General features: G+C 39.9%; 2 protein-coding genes across 7 annotated transcripts in view; both read right to left on the bottom strand.

The window, feature by feature from the left end:
• aopep (aminopeptidase O (putative)) overlaps positions 1-5,851 on the bottom strand; it is a 75,714-nt gene extending 69,863 nt beyond the window's left edge. For 5 of the 6 annotated variants that reach the window (XR_002274429.1, XR_002274428.1, XR_002274430.1 and 2 more), the window contains exons 1-6: positions 5,777-5,851; positions 4,035-4,903; positions 3,412-3,581; positions 2,192-2,438; positions 1,177-1,390; positions 552-676 (exon numbers count right to left, since the gene is read on the bottom strand). Coding sequence is in view for 3 of the 6 variants with exons in the window: in XM_020593742.1 (XP_020449398.1) it covers positions 552-676; positions 1,177-1,390; positions 2,192-2,438; positions 3,412-3,581; positions 4,035-4,861 (1,583 nt within the window). In the remaining 3 variants the exon portion in view is untranslated. Of the gene's footprint in view, positions 1-551; positions 677-1,176; positions 1,391-2,191; positions 2,439-3,411; positions 3,582-4,034; positions 4,904-5,459; positions 5,708-5,776 lie in introns of those variants that run through there. The other variant, XM_020593743.1, reaches the window with a different exon arrangement.
• A 2,137-nt stretch (positions 5,852-7,988) lies between these two features.
• dock8 (dedicator of cytokinesis 8) overlaps positions 7,989-20,448 on the bottom strand; it is a 53,140-nt gene continuing 40,680 nt past the window's right edge. The window contains exons 37-48 of the mRNA XM_020593669.1: positions 18,425-18,583; positions 18,216-18,316; positions 16,876-17,068; positions 16,111-16,254; positions 15,378-15,509; positions 14,797-14,931; positions 14,323-14,412; positions 13,322-13,558; positions 13,075-13,218; positions 11,857-11,963; positions 9,652-9,819; positions 7,989-9,191 (exon numbers count right to left, since the gene is read on the bottom strand). Coding sequence (XP_020449325.1) covers positions 9,140-9,191; positions 9,652-9,819; positions 11,857-11,963; positions 13,075-13,218; positions 13,322-13,558; positions 14,323-14,412; positions 14,797-14,931; positions 15,378-15,509; positions 16,111-16,254; positions 16,876-17,068; positions 18,216-18,316; positions 18,425-18,583 — 1,662 coding nt within the window. The 3' untranslated portion in view covers positions 7,989-9,139. The remainder of the gene's footprint in view (positions 9,192-9,651; positions 9,820-11,856; positions 11,964-13,074; positions 13,219-13,321; positions 13,559-14,322; positions 14,413-14,796; positions 14,932-15,377; positions 15,510-16,110; positions 16,255-16,875; positions 17,069-18,215; positions 18,317-18,424; positions 18,584-20,448) is intronic.

Raw genomic sequence — 20,448 nt, 5'->3', positions numbered from 1 at the left:
GAGAGTGAGGGGGTTTTAAAAATGTGAAGTGTGTCATTAATCATGGAAAAAGAAATATTTACTCAAAAAACCAAACTACTGTTGGCTTTAGCTTTGATGAGACAAATCTTTTATGTTCCGTTGCGTTATAACTTGAAAATTATTTTAAAAAATTGTTCTGCAAACACCTACTTTAAATAAACTAATTTAATAATATAAAATCCAAATGTATTCTAATGTGTCTCTGTATCAGCTGGATGTATAAAACTACTTGTCACATCAAGGTAGAAGGTTTGTGTGTTGTGTTCATACTGTTTCTACAGCCCAAATGGTTAAAAAAAAAATCTTTTTTACTGTAGATTTAAATATCCACATCAACATTTAAATTATTTACCATTAATTCCTTGCATAGCTAATTGGCTAAATACTCCAAGTTATCTACTTCACATAATTATGGATCCTGTTACCACTAGTCTTCTCTGTCTTCCTGATTTCCTTATCCTATTCTTTCCCAACACTTTAACACCCCCCCCAAACCCCTACCATTCTAACGAAGACCTAGGTGTCATTACCTGGCCATGCCCAGGCTGGAGAACCCGGCTGGGATGATGAGAACATCAAGGCGGGGAAACGGGTGGACCCCCAGAATGGTATGGGCTGCAGCCAAACATTGGGACAAGAGCTTGAGGACTCCCATCTGCAACAGAAAGCAACAGGTTTCTCAGTACAACTGGCAGCTGTACAATTACCTGAATCAACTGGTTGTATATTGATCCAAATGGGTAGGTTATGGGGAGTCTGTGAGAACATAAACTTGCTCTTTCACATACAGGTGCTTGTGTGTATATGATGGCTCTACATGTCCCAGATCAGAAAATATGTAGAAATCCAAGACAACTAAACTTTCTATTTGCTCTTAAAAACATTTCACACTTATCTAAAAGTCACCAGCTCCTCACTGACTGAACAGGCAAAAGGCTTGGTGGTTATTACACTTAGAAATCCCATTCAGTGTATGAGGCACGTTTTAAATTGCCCTCATGGGAATACAGCCTCATACATTTACCATTCTGCCAAGAGATGGCATTTGAAAACTTCTGGCAGAGTGACACGAATATTAACTGATGCTAACAGTCTCTTCTAATCATATAAAATATAATTAGCTCAAGTCTCAGTGGCTCTTTGTCCAAACCCTACCTGGGCCTTCTCCAGCAAGCAGACGGGGGCAAATACACGGTGTGGAATCACCCGCTGGGACCTCGCCAACCGCTCAGGAAATCGGCAAGGGTAGTCACCATGGGAACAAGAGATGCTGCCATCCACAGTGCCTGAATAATCGGTTACAGAGAGCCCCTCATCCTCAAGGGAAGAGTAACAGGAAGCAGAGTGTGAGCGGGTGGTCTGGTCTCCACTGTAGCAGATTAAAACAGGGAACAAAAGTTTAATCCAAGGTTAATAACGACGATTTAATGATGTTAAATACTGGATACAGTTCATGAGTTGGTGAACCACATATGGTACAAGGTGTCCTGTCTCTCTGTGCTAAGCATGGAAATAAAAGCAATGGAAATATGGAATGATTATACAAGGCAAACCACAATGATCCCAAAAGTATCTACTGAAGGTGCCGCCATGCAATTTCATTCACTCTAAATCCAACACTAACTCCATCCTCAGCATGAGAACTGTTCCAACGATTTCAAGCAACATCCAAGTTTCCTTCTAGCCATTCACTAGAAATAAAGGCCTTCGTTGTAGCAGGAGGTTCCTGGGGCCTATAGCAGGCTACAGCTGGGCTGCTGCAGGAGGAAAACCTTAAGGGAGGAGGAGGATTACTGGAAACCACTGGCAGGCCTTCCAACCTGCTGGCGAATGGAGGGAAACCCTAGCCTAACCCTGCCATGCCCTTCTAACACTCCAGTCTCCACTCTATATCCTGTGCCTCTAGAAAATCTATGACTGTTAGTTTTTTTTTCTCCTAAACATAATTGCTGCTGGGCTATGGTGCAAGCTTTAATGCACTTGTCATTAAAAACTGAGTACTGCACCCTATCCATCACCCTAATTTAACCTGCACCATTTCTAGTATGGCAGAAGGTAAAAGTTTCACTATGGAATGCTAAAGAGTCACACTTGGGTTAATAACAATCTGGAGAGGAGGTGGTCTTACAAGAAGAAAACACTGAAAAAAAAAAAGAAAATCATAAAATACCTGCCAGTTTGGAGTGGGGAGAGCTTTACTAATTCACTGGAGGAGTTTCCAAGTCCAGACACAAGCCCAGCTTCAGTCCATTCCCCAGCCACAGGTTTAACCTGCTTATCACAGTCCATCTTGTCCTTCACCCCTCTTTCCACTCTTGGGGGAGTTTCTGCTGTGACTTGGCACCAGTGGCCCACTGCCAGGGTGAAGGTGGAGGCTGGCATGGGCATAGTGACGTGGTAATTCCAGACTGAGAAACCTGCAGTTGTTAAAGGAAAAGAGAGGAATTTCAAAAGGTAGAGCAGTGGAGAGGAATTCAAATCACAGAAAGACAGCATGGTAAAAAAAAAATAGGGACAATTTGGACTTAAATGTCATTTTGTTAAACTTCACTATTCAGTCTGGTCATCAGATGATGATGTCTTCATCTTAGACAGTTTTCTCTCTTTTGTCTTTTTGCCCACTTCAGTCAGTAGATAGTTACATATTCCTCATGCTAAAATTTCACATGGCACAGGATCCATCATGGTAGGAGTCACTAAAAACTGACTGACACATTACTGTCATTTCTAAACCAACCTTTGGTAGGTTTGGCTGAAACAGAGGTCATTAAGCACAACACCTTAACTATTTCAATGGCTCAAAAATGCATGTGAACAGAATTTCAGAGGTTTTGAACCAGGGCAGAAAAAAAAAACTTCAAAGTAAAATATAAAGTCTTATTGAAAATTTTTCCTATACCAATGCCAATAAGCAGTTCAGGTCCCAGTAATTCTAAAATGATACTTTCAGTGGTCAGTGTTGTCTTAACAGAAGTAGCTGTGCATGAACCTTGCCTAAATGCATTTGAAAATATTCTGATTTACTTATTTAGACCAATAGCTAATTGACCAACTAAGTAAACAAGCCTAAATCCTTTTACAACCATGCATCCAAAGCTAGCTTTCAATACCTGGCACCACAGATACATTTACTTAAAAAAAAAAAAAAAACCCCATTGTGTCCAATACCCACCCCTACTCACAATTCAGTAAAATGTACTTTCCTTACTGAATAAATAATAAGTTACAGTGAGAATAAGCCACATTTTTAATAAAAGGTCTAAAGATGGAGGGTGTTGTATGCTGTTCAAAATGAAAACCATGAGGTAAATTTGTTATTTTGCACTGTATCAATAAAATCTACCCGACTTCAAATGGTTGTCACAAAATGTCTATGAAAAAGCAGCTTACGTGTGTCTCTGTCCTCAATAGGTACAGCCTGCTCCTCCCCACTCATCAAAACCACACACTCACTGGGGGCCCGTACTGTTGCTTGCCATGTTGACATGGCAACAGGCGGCTCCTGGCAGGGGAAGAGGGCTCGGTTGTTGATGGGAGAACCGGCAGTGTAAACACACACCCTGAAAGGGTAAACAATGCTAACTATAAACAACCCTCATTTCAATGCTCAAAGGATATACCACACACACACGCACACACACTGAACAGAACATAACAGCCTCAGGCATTTTCTTTCTTTTTTGGTGAAGTAATGAATCAGTGTTATTCTATTCTAATGTGGTAAGCTCAAAATATTACACTATAATTCAAGCAGCAGAAATCAGAGCAGATATTTTACTTTTTATTTATTTTTGTATTTTAGCAAGGAAATCCCACTGAGGTATACAACCTGTTTTTCAGGAAAACCTGGCAAAACAGCGCCATTAAAAAGTTAAACAATAAAACGCACATACGATACTAAAACATACAAGAACATATGTGCTGCTAGCTGCCAATTTTAAAAGAGGGAGTATAATTATATTATTTAAAAAAAGGATTCTGTTGTGTAAAATGATTTGCATCCTGAGACAAACCTGCTGTCCTGGTCTTTGGTCCACCTCACAGAGCATCCTGTTGGCCTTGTCTCATAGCAGACCCTGACAGCACAAGGGAACTCCTGAGGGGATGTGACCCTCTTCTTTCTCACCTGCAGACTCCATCGGTCTCTATGAAAATGCAGTACATCCTGAGCACCAGGGGCACGGCTACACAGTGAAAAGAGCTGGTGCTTCTGCCTCCATTGGCCAGAAGGCATGGAGATAAGTTTCTGAATAAAGGCTGTTTGTTGGTTCGCTGAACTGACCCCTGAACCCTTTGGAGTGACCTCTGGTGGAAGGCTAGACGTGGCTGACACTGAGGTGACGTCCACCTCTTCCACCTTTGACACGTCAAGGTCACAGCAGTCCAGCACTAAGGTGAAATCATTGTTACTGGTGGTTTCCCACAAATGTGAAGACTGGATAGTTTTGGTTTCTGGTGCAGTCGGTGACCCAGCCCCAGACAGAGCCAGAAATTCATCTCTGTCTCTTTCTCCAGTGGACATTTTCTCCGTCCTTGTTGTAGTCTTCCCAAGTCCTTTTGTACCATCTTCCATTGTATCCGCATCCTGAAATCTACACACAAACCCTTCCTGGCTCTCTACTGTCCCATCTCCTTCACCAGCTCCAGGCCCAATGTCATCCTCAGTCTTAGACCTCACACCAGAGCATGGCTCCAGGAATAGAACAGCACTACCACTGATGACCTTCCTGTCAAAATGAACAGTCAGGTCCAGCACATAGTGTTTAACAAGTATGTGGTTAGTATTGGCTCGGAGAGGAAGGTCATCTGTATCAGGATTTAGATCCCCATCTGGCTCCATGTCAGACAGATGACGTCAAAGTTGAATAGAGGATGGCTAAACCTGGGAGCCAAGACCAAAAATAATGCTTTATTTATTTGTTTTTCCCTTACAAATATATATTTATCACAGGGTAACTGACTGTATATTTATGCAAGTACTTCTTTTAGTTTGTGAATGAAGTGTTTTGCTAATGTACTGCAATGAAGCCAAATGCAGACTCGACAAGACAGAGATGCAACAATAGTGAAAAATCCTAAGAGGTATTTACTGCAGGAATATATCCATACAATTATGGGCAAAAAAAACAGAGGGTACACGAAAGCACAGAACACCCAGCCCGTAGGCTAATATCATTAGTCCATCTCTGACCTAAATAACCTCACTGACTGTTTTAACTACTAAATCCTCACGGTATTTCTGTAAACTGTAATTAATGAAATAACAAGAATGGCTCCAAAGGTTTCCAGTGGGCTGATGGGATTAGTGGAGTAAAGAGAGATTACGCAGATAAAGGTTTTTAACTTAAGTTTAAACGGAGACAGGTGAGGGCACATGCAGTGTTCTTGCAGGCAAAACAGGTAAGAACTTGCCATTGTCAAACAAGAGGGAACTTAACTGTTACCAGCATCATCAAGGATTTGCCTTCATCAGTTTAATTTTTTTTATAGGGTGTGACTTTCAAAATATAGCACAAATAAGAGACATCTTAACCACCGTTTGAGTTTTAAAGTTTAACGTTACGAAGGAATGAAGCTAAATTCACATCATGTTTGCTCGCTTTCTTCGGTGAAAACTACGGCAGCAGTGACACCAGAAATCATCAGCTTTACTGCTGCTAACGATGCATTTGGTAATACTTTAAAAAAAACAACTGTCAAAACATCGCAAAACATTACAAGTACTGGCGTGCTGTGAATGAATCTTTAAACAAACCTATATCCGGTGTGTGGAGGTCGGGCAGTGATGTCGTCACAATGATGCGACTGCAGCAATTTGTAGTTTTTTTTTTGTTTTTGTTTTTTTTTTTAACCGGGATTCTTCCCTCCCTAAAAGCTCGCTTTGTAGTTTCATACTGAGATTATCCAAGATTTGTCTGGACAACTGTAAATGTCACAGTGCTAAAGAAATCCCCCATAAAGTTATTACTTAATACAGTTACCTAAACATATGTAAGTCTGCAAACAAAAGCAAGAAACTGATGACTCTCTAAACATAAATAAATAATGTGAAAATATTATATTAAAGACTTTTAATTTCATCACATTTAAATAGTCACTAACCACAGTGGTGACAAATGTGCATATATTAACTTTTATTCAAGGGCATCAACAGCATTGTATGCATGACAAAAAGTTCTATATTACATTAAAAGACAACAGGTAGCCTATGAACTTAAAAGATAACTAATAAAGAAACATAAATACAGTCTCCAGTTGTTGAATGTCACCAATATCTAACATGAACTTTCAGCAATATTGCATGATTTAAAAAGAAGTATACATTTTAATTAAGACTCAAAATTAATACATACGGTTTATCTTTGTTTCTTATTTAGTCTTTTAAAACTTTAAACAGTTCATAAATAAGAGGTACCTAAAAACAGAGTGACATATTTAAATAGTAGCCTATTAGTAGTGTATCTAAAAATGTATACCTACTTTTGAAACACTGTGCACATTTACATTACTTAAATACAGAATGAGCTGCAACATAACACCAGTCAATTGAGCCTTATCATGGATTTCAAATACAATCTGATTGCCACAATTTAATACTCCAAAGCAGTAGTTCTCTTCTGGAATCCATTCTTATATATGGAGAAAACACATTTCACAGGGCAACAGCTGTGTGGACTGACTTTTCATCAAAATATCGTATTTCTGGTTATCTCAGTTTGAAACTTCATTTGAAGTCAGAACTTTAGCCAATTATATTTAAACTCAGTTTTACACAGCTCCTGACATTTAATCCTATAAACATTCCCTTCTTAGGTCAGTTAGGATCACTACTTCATCTTAATGTGAAATGTCAGAATAATAGTAGAGAAAAATGTTTCATTTCAGTTTGTATTTCTTTCATCACATTCCCAGTGGAAGTCTGTTTGGGGTCCATTTGGAAAACCTATTTGTGACCAAGCTTTAACTTCCTGGCTGATGTCTTGAGATGTTGCTTCAATATAACCACATAATCTTCCTTCCTAATGATGCCATCTATTTTGTGAAGTGCCCCAATCCCTCCTGCAGCAAAGCATGCCCACAACATGATGCTGCCACCCCTATGCGTCACGGTTGGGGTGATGTTCTTCGGCTTGCAAGCCTTCCCGTTTTTCCTCCAGACATATTGAAGGTCATTATAGCCAAACAGTTCAATTTTTGTTTCATCTGACAAGACAACAGTTCTCCAAAAAGTAAGATCTTTGTCCCCATGCGCAGCTGCAAACCATAGCCTGCCTTTTGTATGGCAGCTTCTTCCTTGCTGAGCAGCCTTCCAGGTTATGTTGATGTAGGTCTTCTTTTACTATGGATATAGATACTTTGGTACCCGTTTCCACCTGTGTCTTCAAAAGGTCCTTTGCTGTTGTTCTGGGATTCATTTGTACTTTTCAGACCAAAGTACTTTCATATCTAGGAGACAGAAAGTGTCTCCTAAATGAGTGGTCTGGTGGCTGTGTTGTCCCATGGTGTTTATACTTGCATAGTATTGTTTGTACAGATGAACGTGGTACCTTCAGGCATTTGGAAATTGCTCCCAAGGATGAACCAGACTTGTAGAGGTCCACAGTTTTTTTTTTCTTAGGTCTTGGCTGATTTCTTTTGATTTTTCCAAGATGTCAAACGAAGCGGTACTAAGCCTGAAGGTAGTCCTTAAAATCCATCCACAGGTGCACCTCCTGTTGGCTCAAATGATGTCAATTAGCCTTTCAGAAGCTTCTAAAGCCACATCATCATATTCTAGAATGTTCCAAGCTGTTTAAAGGCACAATCAACTGTGTGTATGTAAACCTCTGACCCACTGGAATTGTGATGTAGTGAATTATAAGTGAAATAATCAATCTGTAAACAACTGTTGGACAAATTATGTGTCATTCATAAAGTACATGTCCTAACCAACTTGCCAAAATGAGAATGTTAACATGACATCTGTGGAGGGTTTTAAAAAACCTGTTTTAATGGCTTCAACCTAAGTGTATGCAAACTTCTGAAAATTGTAAGTAAGGAAGAAAGGAATTTGGCACTTTGTACATCCATTTACAAACAGGTGCTGAAACTATGAACATAGAGACTGTTACATCACACTCAGTCATTGATGAATGCTGGACGAATAACATTTCCACTTAATGTCATAATTGTTATTTATCTAAAAATACATTTCCATAAAATAAAATGTAAAATAGTCTTTCATACCTTTGTAAACTGCTTTGTGGTTATCTGCTGTAATACCTCTACTATATACAAGGTCTGGATTTAGATTGTATTGCAAGTCTCTTATCTACAGTACCTCCTTAATAAATTATTCTATTAGCTACCTGGCCAGGTACTGTATGCCCAGCAATAACAAGACAAGAATGGCCTTAGGAGTTAACACAGGAAATTATATCTATTTTTCAAGTGCACAAATCCACCGATACTTGCTGTTCTAAGTGGTACATATCATGCATAGATGCCCACAGTGAATTTTCAGAGGCCCTTTAGCACATAACAGAATTATTTATCAAGAAATGAGAACAAAGTGACTTCACTATGGCACCAAAATCTTCATCTCCAAACATGAACTAAAGAAACACATATTCACACAGGACAAAGATGATTGGCACACATACAGGCCCTGGGCCAGCAAGGACCTCAGCCAGGAACTCTAGACTGCTTCTTTACCAAGCCAGAGGAAATGTTTGCAGCATTATCAGGACCTGGAGTTATCTAAAAAGGAAATCAGCAGAGCCAAAGGCGTCTGCAGTTTTTACAGTGAAAAGCTCAATAAGCTACACTTTGCTTGAGATTCCCACCCCTTATTTTTATGTGCTCATTCTCTCTTTTGCCTCCTGTAACAAACAACCATGAAATAACAGAAGTGGGCATACAGCAGCTATTCATAAGCACTCCTGAACTGTTGAGAAACTGAGAGTCCTCCTTTGTGGACACAGTGTACTGCTCCCACGCAGACAAGTGCAAGGGTATCACCAGCACTTCCTTTCCTCGTTTTTCTTCTCTTTCATCTTATCTGCTCTTTTCCTCTCTCAGTGATGTGACAGCTTCCCCCTTCCTCTCCCTTGCATTCTCTTAGATGACTTGTGGTATCTCAGGAGTTTTCCTCCTGAGTTCTGCGCAAACTTAGACGTTTGAAAGAGTCCCTGTGAGGGGGAGAGGACAGTGAATGAGGGAAGATAGGAAAGAGAGAGAGAGAACAGAGCTTCAAAAGATGGCAGACATTTTTTTCCCCATACTTAACCCACCCATTAGCTACTGTGATGCTTCATGTGTTAGACATGGTCATACATAATAGGATTTAGTCCAAGATATTAAGGCTAACTTGGATTAGGATTACAATTATAAACCAACAGTCCATTAAACGTCTTGTTTCAGATGCATCTGAAACAAGACGGAAATGCATTATTACTAAAACACAAGTGCATGGTGGTTGTGGTTCAGCTATCAATATTTGTAGAGGTGACAGGGATCAAATCTATTTGTGGTCATTTTTCTCTGGGTTCAGCAATCATACACAGTGTTGAAAATATCTGTGACACAGTATGTATTTCAGCTCACCTTACTAAAACAGTACTAGCAGTTTAACTCGGTGGATCTGTTTACCTGTTCTCCAGCCGAGGCCTGATGATCGGTTTATATAGTTCAGGGATCTTTCTCTCCAGCATAGGCCTCAGGCTCTCTTTCAGGCGGTTGTAGTTCTTCTTCAGTTCCTGATACTCCTTCTGGTCCAACATGATCAGGTGCTTATTCTTCTCAACTGCCTCACCACACCTACAAATCAGACAGCACAGGAGGTTGGAAATAGGATTCATAATACATTTTCTTAAATTACATTTCATGAGATGAAAAGATGTACTCCTTGACATTTTGATTGCAAAGACCTCAATCACCAAAACAGCTTCAACAGTGATTCTGTGCAAGCCAATCTTGCGCTAACCCCTTCTCTATCCTCAAGCCTTCAGAAATGAACTGCACAGTTTCATGCTAACTACATCCTGTAACCACTTGACATAAATTGGACTCCTTTGCATGCCAGAACTCTGAGTTAACAATGTATTTGACTGTAAAAAAAACTCCTACATCCCTAATAGATCTTTCCAAGTGCCTCTGCTAGAATGTGAGCTCAACTGCAAATGACCCCCAAGGCTGTTTGTAAACAGTTAAAGGAGCTGCAGAAGTAAAACTCTAAATTACAAATGACTAAAACAATAAAATCCTTTTCTCCCTTGTGTACTAGCAAAAGGGAAATGCCTTATGATTAAGGACAGTACAACATAATCTGCAAGGGGTGTCCCTGCAGTCCTCTATCATAACATGTATAATGACCAACACACAGAGCAACCTGCAGGAAATCAGAGAGATGGGGATGAGTTTATCTCTATGCTTTTAATGAGCGCAATATTGAAAATTCTTGTTACAGTATACAGTAAATACATAGGGCAATGAGCATCAATTAAAGATTAATTACAGACTGTGAAAGCCATAAAAACATCTAATATACACATATTGCTCTGACTGCTCAGATTGAAATTATAATAAATTCCTGATGACCATCTATAACAATTAAGTATCTTTATTTTTATGACTAAATGAATGCTAACTTCTGTAAAATAAATGCTTTGTCTTTCCTGTAGGTGCAATATCACTCACTCTGAGCTGGAAAATAGTCACTTTTAGTCAGTTACTGGAGGTAAATCATCCAAATTTGTGCAAAGTCAGCAATAACTCAGCTTGTGACACAATGACACACCTGTCAAAATTGCCATCAAGGTGCATTAATATTAAGGATTTTAGCTTTTGAGACTTTCTGCAGGACAAAATTACCTTGTTTAATTTGTCAAGAGATGTTGGCCATTGTACATTAAAGATGTTTCTTTGCTCTTCTTTTACTTACTAAACCAAATTGCAATTCTCATATATCCATTTAGGTGCAACTGCATCTTGAAAATTCAAGATCATGTAATAGTTTAATGAAACGTAGTTATTCCAGATTATTCATTAATAAAAGTCAACAAAACAATGTTTCCTGATATCATTTTTTTTTAGAATGCCTCTGTTAGGAAGACTGGCATACAAGGGGTCGAGTGCCAGCTGGATTTGGGATAGAAAATAAACCTTTGTGAAATTGAGGTAAACATTTGTTAACCTGCTTGTAGCTGTGAAGTCAGCTACAATGTCACATGAAGGCTGAAGAAAAACCTCACATGGCGAATGCCCATGAGATGAAAGTGCGCACATGCACACCAATACACAAACGCCCACACTACACACGCATCTCCTGCACAAAATCAGCATATCCTTGGACAAAGGTTGTGGGTAGAATGGTTTACATTATCTTCTAAATATTCAAAATGTAATGTAGCCTTGAGAACAACAAACCGTCGCAGTTTTAGTAGAAAACAGCTTAATATTATGAGCAAAATATCTTCCACTGCCATCTCTCCATCTTGACTGGCACTGCTTAAACTGCAGGATATCAGTCTGCATCAGTCGCAGATGTCTGTGGTGCTCTTTTAGCTTCATACACTGACACAATAACAGTGTATACATAGAGGACCCTAGAGATGGCTCTCACTCTTTCTATGTCAAGTCTCAAAAACAGCATGCATTTCAATTCAATAATCTCTTTAAAGTATTTTCAAAATCTTCCACCTACTGAGCCAGTGCCAGCACACTGGTTACAAAACAGAGACAGACAGACAAATAAATAGTTGGTGAACCCGTTTAGCTTTATGGCTCACCGTGAATAATCTTTTTTTTTTGTACAGTGAGTTGTCGCTAGTTAGTGTTTCTTTGGTGGTACTGTACCTCATTATAAACTCCTTGAAACACAGGCGCAATTTGTTGTGGTGACGGAAGAGCTTCGGGTCCGCTGGGATCTCATTCAGGAAGACCTGGGCCACCTCCAATGGACCCTATGAGGGGGGCGTGAGGGAAGGTGACAAAAACAAAGAGTCACAGGGACAAAGAAGGACAAAGCAAAAACTGAGTGGAGGGAGGAAAGAGTAGAGGTAAGTGAGGAAGTGTTTGAGAGTATATAAATAAAAGGAGGGATGATCTCTTTCATAAGGGGAAATGACTTGCTAACCGATTGCCTGATGCAACTATGGGCGGAGATACTGAAGGAGGACATGAGGAAGAGATCAGATCAGAGAAGGAGCCATAATTAGCCTCATGCATGGCTAATGCCATCACTAACCCCACATACACCCACCATTTGGCTCCCATTTGCCCTGTATGAGATCTTGTTATCTTAACTTATATTCATCATAAAACCACAGCAAATTTGTACAATGCCTGCATCACGATAGGCACAGTTAAACAGCTCTGATTAGCCTCATAAACGCATTGGACCTGGGCCTCAGTCCCTGGCCTGAGCTGCAGACCCACACACACAGAAACTAAGCCTCTGTACTGATTATCGTCAAGTTATATGTTTACGGAGCTGCTGAGAATTAGCGTTATGTATACAGCCATCAGGTTGGAGCACGGGACCTGTCAGATTAGATGCTAGAGAGTAAAGCATAAGGGGAGGGAGCAGAGATGCTGTATCTAGCTTCATCATTACTCCAGCATTCACCACGCTGGCAGGACCTGGAAGCCATGAGATCAAAGAGACCTCCGGTTCAGCCTGCCGTGCAGCAGAGACATGAAAGGAAGAGGGGCGATGAATTGACGTTTTAACTAAATCAAGGGAAAAGCAAAGGAAGGATTAAGGTTATGGATAGGGTGAAGGCTTTGATGTGTGATCACTGTCATGTCTCCCACCTGCACCCTGTGACTACAATGGAAAAACTCTAAATGTGATAAACTAAATAAAGGTAAATTATTCTGGTTTATTTCCCTCGTCACATTAAGAAGGAACACTCAGGGGACAAAAGGGCTCCGTATGAAGTGCAATCATTTTAGGAGAACAGCCACCATAACACAGCTTAACATAAATTGATCATCAGGGGTAGACATACAGTAGTGTAAAAAGAAGGCAGAGCCTTCATTCACCAAGTCTCTGCAATGCTTGTACATTACCTGATTAACAGTGGCCCCCACAGAGCCTTGTAGCAGCATCTGTAACATCTTAGCATCAGGCTGTTCTCTGTGTGTAGCAACTGCTAGCTCTCTAGTCTTCTTCTGCATGTCCTCTATGGCCACCTCAATAGGAGTTAGATCAAACTGGAAACAAGAGAGCAGGTTGTACAAATTTATAGTTGCAATCATCAGACAACAAATGTTGAGAAGCTGTGTGGATGTTCTACGCCATGACTTTGGCACTTACCTCCTCTTTCTGGATGACATTGAGGCGAGTCTTGACGTAGGGGAAGGCATGCATGGTGGTGAGGATGGTCTTCCTCTTGTACTGCTCGTGGAGTTCACCCCGTGGCCGTCCGCTCTTGGTGAAGGGCGTGGTGTACATGAACCGCCGCAGGTTGTAGTTCTTCTCAAAGTTTGTCAGCCTGTCTTTCATCTCATAGTCATCAAAGTAGGGCTCCACAAAAGTGATCTGGATATATGCCTGGAGAGAAGTCATGGGTATTTTACTCATAAAACCGGGCTCTCAGCATGATAAAAATCCAGTGCTTTTTTTATTTAGTCTATTTCTCTATTAATTTATTTTGCTGAAAGCCACCAGAGCGTACAGTGCTTTCTTCCCTAGGAGCCAGCCACCAGGCAGGATGCTGAAGGGCACATTGCCTATTCAAACTGTCCAGGACTGATTTGTGCACTCTACCTGAACTAATCTTTATTTTTAGGACTGTTGTTATTCATTTTTGGCCTGCAAAGATGTGCACATGCCAATGTGTGTCTGAAATTGCATGTTTTATACATATGACATCCATATTAGGAAAAGCAATAAATTACACTGTACCATTTATACAGTATACTATGGTATATAAATGATTTCCCTTTACATTTACATGTCTAGACATTTTCTGCCTGTTAACATGAATACAATTTATTTTAATATTTTATGAATAAAGCACTGTCTTCACAAATTATATACACAAATTGACATTGTCCATGTATAATACTACAGTCCACACATCTTCTCCTTACCTTCTACTTTCTGTAACTTACTGCATATAGTGGTCTTGATTTAGTATTCATTAAAAATACCCCAAATTTACCATTTTCTTATTCATCAAATGTTCTCAGCAACATAACATTAGTACTTGGTAATGCAAAGAATACATTTTACCTGGGGGGTCATTAATATTTGCAATTGCAGTACAGACAGAAATTTGCAGAAATTCATGTTGTGACACTGTGGACACCTACCTTTTTTGGGTTGAGCTGTTTCCTGTCCACTGGTGTAGAGTCCTTGATCATAATCAATGTGTCGTCTCCAAAACACTGACTGTAAAAGTTCTAGGAATGAGGAAAACTGATAAAATGACTATAGTGTATTGATCACAAATATAGAGATTTCATTGCAATTAATTTAAGAATAATATACTAAAATTTAAACATTATTTAGCCACTGCTTTACTGGCTTATTTGAGAACACACGGTCCACATTGTATTGCTCCTGATAACATCATTTCTCCTTTTATGCATGCGAAGGAATGCCAAGTTTGCCAAGCTCTCTAAAAACCCACTAAAACCAGATGGATGATTAAGAGTCTGTTCCCCCAAAGTCTCCAAGTCATTATCAGATCCCACCAGTCCAGGCAGGCACCATCTTCCCCTTTCACTCCACCGCAATCACACATTAATTCACAGTGTGCACACACACACTTTCCTCCTTCGTACCTCCAGCCTGTGTGATATCTCAGGCAGATGTGTGATCCCAGGCTCCTTGTAAATGAATTCCCGTTCGTCTAGGTCACCAAATTTGGCCCCATAAAAACCCACCCGGAAATAGGTTCCAAACATCCTCTTATGGCCCTGAAGGGGAACACAGAGAAGACTTCTTATTGGTCTCTAATCAGTATGACATCAGAAACATATTCCTTTCTCATTATGTTAGTAGTCTTTTATGGGTCCTTTAATGTCAATAACTTTTAGAAGGGTTTAGTTTAAAATTTTCATATGGTTGTAAATGTAATTTGAAAAACAAACAAAAAAAACTCATTGAGCACAACAATTATCTCATTGTCTTTTTAAGGATCCCTATTATTAGTTATAAAATCATTTTAAAAGGTACAAATGTGCTGTACATAAGAAATACTGAATCAGGAAATGTAGGCACCTGAAAGGTTTTTAAATTACTTTTTCAATATATAAAAGGTCTTGATATGTGATCTATTGCAGTATCTTACCATCTTTCTGAATTTTCCCTTAACCTTAACTGGATAAGGAGCCACATCAGTGTCATATATTGTAGTTATTACCTTCTGAATGATGTTCTCAAAGGCTCTCTGTAGTTTGTCGTGAGTGGATGCCAGTTTTCTGAAATCTCTATGAGCTTCTAGGATCGGTATGATGATCTTGTAGACTTCATTCACTGCCTCATAGAGACCACCCTGATGAGAGAGCCATCACTGCTGGTTAGAATGACCACATATGATATATAAAGAGGAATCGTTTACATTTAACACTAAATATATCAAACCAAATGTTCTGTGGCATGACCATCCTAATATTTATTCTCAGTGACTAAGTGCATACTCACTGCAAACATCTGCTGTGTCTCAGGTTCATGCTATGTACCTTAAACTGGTCACTCAGGATTAACCATTAACATAATCGGTTACTGAATTAAAGTGACTTTCAGGCTGAAGGTTAAGCAAGAGTGTGGAAACAGCTTCTTCTGTGTAAAAGCTCAACTTCAATGCCTACTCTCCAGAATTATAAAGACTACAACACAAAATTACATCTACAGTTAGTTGTAACATTTACCATCTTCATGCTACGGGAGAATAGTATCTGTTAATGGCATCCTCAAAAATCATTATTTTATGTACATATGGACAATTTTTTTTCACTGTTCCAATGTGAACACACTACATACTGAATCTGATGACAATTAGTATATAGTGTACGGATTTGGTGCACACCTACTGCACAGGTTAACACTAAATGTAAAGATCACAAATAAACAGCAATGCAGCATCACTGTCTCACATTGCTGAAGAGCTCAGCAGCCTGTTCCAGCAACCCCACCAGGCCGCTCTCGGTGAAGTAGCGTCCCGAACACACACCATCCTCATCTGGGGACAGGATGTCATCAGACACCGCCGACTCCTCCAGCACGTTGGGCGAAATGTTCTGAAGACAAAATCAGTCAGCCGATCAATCAATTAGTGTCCTTAATCAAATAATCAGTCATGTGGCTGGCTTTAAAAGGAGATGTCCTACAGTGGGAAATTGAACTAATTTGATGAACATCCAATCAATGACCCGCTGACTGCTGCAGGTTAAAGTGTCTTGTACCAGAGTGCCACACAGGTCTTGTGTGTGACACAGCTCATCAATAATACCATTAGCTCTGCTGTTATAACTCTTTTCAGTTTAGGGAGACAGACTATCCACATGCTCCCACAGGAGCATATACTGTATGCCTGTTTTCACCCCTTCATCTTCAAAGGCATTGTGTTAAGGAGAGCTACCAGAGGACCATATTTATATGATGACCTTAAGAGTGTACAGCTCCCCCCTCTGGAAACACACAAACTAATTTGGTATGTTGTGAAGCGGAGGCTTTGACTCCATTCAACAAAATCACCAACAGCCACAACAAACAAATAATAAATGCTTATTTTGTGTGGCTGTAACTGATGCTTTTTTTTCTTGCTTTCACTCTGAACACACATTTGTTATTAGTGTGTCTAGATATATAAGAAGTGGATGAAGATGGATGGTGTCTAGATATATTTCTATATGGTCTACCTGGAAGGTGACACTGCCAACAGGCAGGTACTTGTGATCCTCCAACATGCTGAGGTACTCGGCCACCAGGGCAGCAGCGTGGACCAGACACATAGCCGACTCAGTGTAACACTTCTTGTTGTTGTGTTTCTCTGCCATATTCTGCAGCCAGGTCAGACGGAGGTCAGGAGATGTCTGGTAGCCCTTCGCTATCCTGGGAAGGGGAGGATAAAGGAGAACATTTGTTAGTTTTTCCTCTCCCTTTTCTGTTATGAGGTAAAAGCCTAAATGATATTAAAGTCCCTTTCACAAGAACACCTTGGCAGAGAGGGTGACATAAAAACAAATTTAACAATAAATACAAGACAGAAAACATTAAAGCAGGCTAAGAAAACTGCCATACTCTGTACAAGAAGACATAAATATACAGGTAGTCATCCAAATAAATAAGAAGCAAATTAAAATCAAGTGGTGGGTAAAGATATTGGTTAACTGCAGATGACATTAGGTATATTCTGTATATGTTAGTGACTATATTTATGTCAATATATTTTTGTATAAACTCAGAAAAATGCACAACTTTAATTACAGTATGTCTCTATATGAGAAGCAAGAAATTGTGAGCACAAGATTGAGTGTGAAAAATTAGTGGAATAGTAGGTTTTATAGGCCAAAAAATAACGGAAAATGTTTTCCTCTTCAGAGAAGAACTGAGGATCATTGTCCTAATAACATGGAAATAAATCTGTATCACTCTGAATGGATTTATTTATAAAGCAGGTGAGTCACTGTACTATATTTACAAATGAATTCAAACATCTGGAGACCAAATGTCTTTTGACCTACAGTATGTGTGTTTGGAACCTTGAAGGTAAGTGTTGAGATGAACGTAGGTAAGTGTGCAAGTGTGTAACCTTCAGTGCAGCTGTCAGACACTCAGCAGGTGAGTGGGAGCAAAACCCAAACAGAAACACACATGATAAATGATACACGTAGGCGACATTAGAGCATGTTGAAGGAAAGTCCCTAAATCAACATACAGTGCATGTATGCTCTCTTTGTCTCAGTGTTTCCCCTTCATGTTCTCTCTCTTTCTCTCTCTCTCTCTCTCACACACACACATTTTGCATTTGCATATACACAAAGCCAGAACAGAAGACTAAACTGCTACCACATGGTTACCATAGTGAGGCCAGCAAATAGAAGGAAAACAGCCCAGACCACAGAGAAATAGGAACCAGTAGCATGACATAGAGTGATGAGAAAGAAGAGAGGCGAGAGTGAGACATTAAGAGACAGACACTGACAACAGACAAAACAAGGAGATGGCCTTTTATCTAAGATACTTTTTTATTTCTCACCTGTACATGAGGTCCATAAGCATCTCAGGATCTTCCTGGAACTCCCTCATTTTTACTGTGTCTGACAAAATACTGTTAAGGTTTCTCAGGAGCTCATCCACCTGAAAATAAAGGCACACACAAGAGGCAGGCATGATGTGACAACAGGATTAATATTTGCTATGTAATACAGAGGTTGTGTGTTTGTGCTTATGTGCCTTATTCTATACCTGTGAGGGCAGCGGGGTGTTCTGCATCTCAGTGTCCTCCTCTGCATAGGCCAGGATGGTGCGCAGCGAGCGTCGTAAGTATTCCTCTTGGAAGTCTGATGACTTGCCCACCAATGAGGCTAGAGACATGGTGACCTGCATCTTCACTCTTGAGAAGTTCTGATGAAGACAAAGGGAATCTCAGTGACTATCAGTGTTGAACATTTTGCAGTGTTTATTATATAAGACAAAGAGTAAATTTCTGATGTGAAAAGCTGAAATTCATGTGACTACATTTTTCCATACACCAATTTGAAAACTTTTTTCCTTTTGATGTATTTTCTGCAAACTAAAGAAGTAAAATGCAATATGCACTCACCAGCCACTTTATTAGGTACACCTATACAATTGTATGCACTTCAATGTAACACTTCCACCTTAACATCTGTTTACGAAGCTCAAAATGTTTAAGTTTTTAATGAAATTGTCATGAATGTATAAATTTAATTATTATTATTATTGTCAGCTCAGTTCTCTATGTGCTTTAGGTTTCATAATGTTCTTTAAAAATGTCCTACAATATACATAACACAATTTACCTCTTATTCTTACATATAGTATATCACGGCGGCACAGCAGCACGGAGGTTAGTACTGTTGCCTCACAGTGCTAACCACCGCAGCAAGAAGGTTCCAGGTTCGAGCCTGGGCCAACCTGGGACCTTTCTGTGTGGAGTCTGCATGTTTTCTCAGTGCCTGTGTGGGTTCTCTCCAGGTACTCCCACAGTCCAGAGACATTCAGCTTAGGTTGACTGGTGGCTCTAAATTGCCCGTAGGAGCGAGTGCGTGGGTTTGTCTACATGTCAGCCCTGTGATAGACTGGTGTACCCTGCCTCTTGCCCAATGACAGCTGGAATAGGCTCCAGCCCCCCCCCTCCTGTGATACCAGAATATTTTTGTAAAATAAACATTCATTAAAAATAAAAATGTTTACATGCTGTATTTTGTTACATGAATGCATATTTGGAATAATGTTGGACCTTTGAACATTTAATGAAAAGGTATCCCTGAGTGCAAAAGCATTTTCCAAATCAAGCCCCCCCCCTTTTCTCGTCTCGTCGTCCTTCTACTACCTGTTCAAGATAACAGGTCTGACAAACACCCCTCCATCTTCTGTGTGTATGTGTGACAGAGTGTGCGCTCGTGTAAAAGTGCGAAGTCCCATCTATCTCCAGCATGACCATCTAAGCGGGAAATGATCTCCCATTAGCAGAGACATAATCACCCATGGATCATCTCTATGGCCCCATTCTGTTCAACTGAGCATGGAGCCAGAGCCTAACCACCCATCACTGGCCACTCAGTGTGTGTGTGTGTGTGTGTGTGTGTGTGTGTATGAGAGCGAGTTTGTGTGCTCAAAATTAGCCTCAGTAATAGTGTAAGTCAACACATCTCTCAGCTTTTCCTCCGTATCCAACCCTTTTCTCCCAGCTCTCTCTCTTCCATCTTTTTCATAAATGCACAAGTTTTAAGCACAGATATCCGTTTTTTTAATCATTTGTTTCATTTCAGGAAATAAAAAGTCTGGAATTTTCTCTTTTTATTACCACAGTCTAATAGTAAAAGATGGTGAGAGGAAAGAGACATGTGACACAAGGAGAGCAAGACAGGCTGGATGAAGGGCTAAAAAATAAACAGAGTAAACTGTGAATGAATGAGTCACACAGCTGCTACGCTAATTCAGATCACAGCTCGCTCTGTATATGCCTTATAAACAAACATGCGCTGGGACACGCACAGGGGAAATACTCTATTTAAACTGATGATACTGTGTGTGTGTGTGTGTGTGTGTGTGTGTGTGTGTACCACAGACTAGTGCCTGACTTTGATTAAAGTGTACAGAGACTGTAAACACAGGAAATATCAAGAGCAACAGCAGTTATCGATCCAGCAGGGAAAATGAAAGAAAGTACTCTATCTGAAACATCCCTTCCTACAGATCTGTCTCTTCTCAATTTTCTTTCCCTTTTCACCTCTGGCAAAAAC

Source organism: Monopterus albus, unplaced genomic scaffold, assembly GCF_001952655.1.
Source record: "Monopterus albus unplaced genomic scaffold, M_albus_1.0 scaffold20.1, whole genome shotgun sequence".
Classification (NCBI taxonomy): Eukaryota; Metazoa; Chordata; class Actinopteri; order Synbranchiformes; family Synbranchidae; genus Monopterus; species Monopterus albus.
Note: the sequence above shows the minus strand (reverse complement) of the source record. Positions and strands in the feature narration are given on the sequence as shown.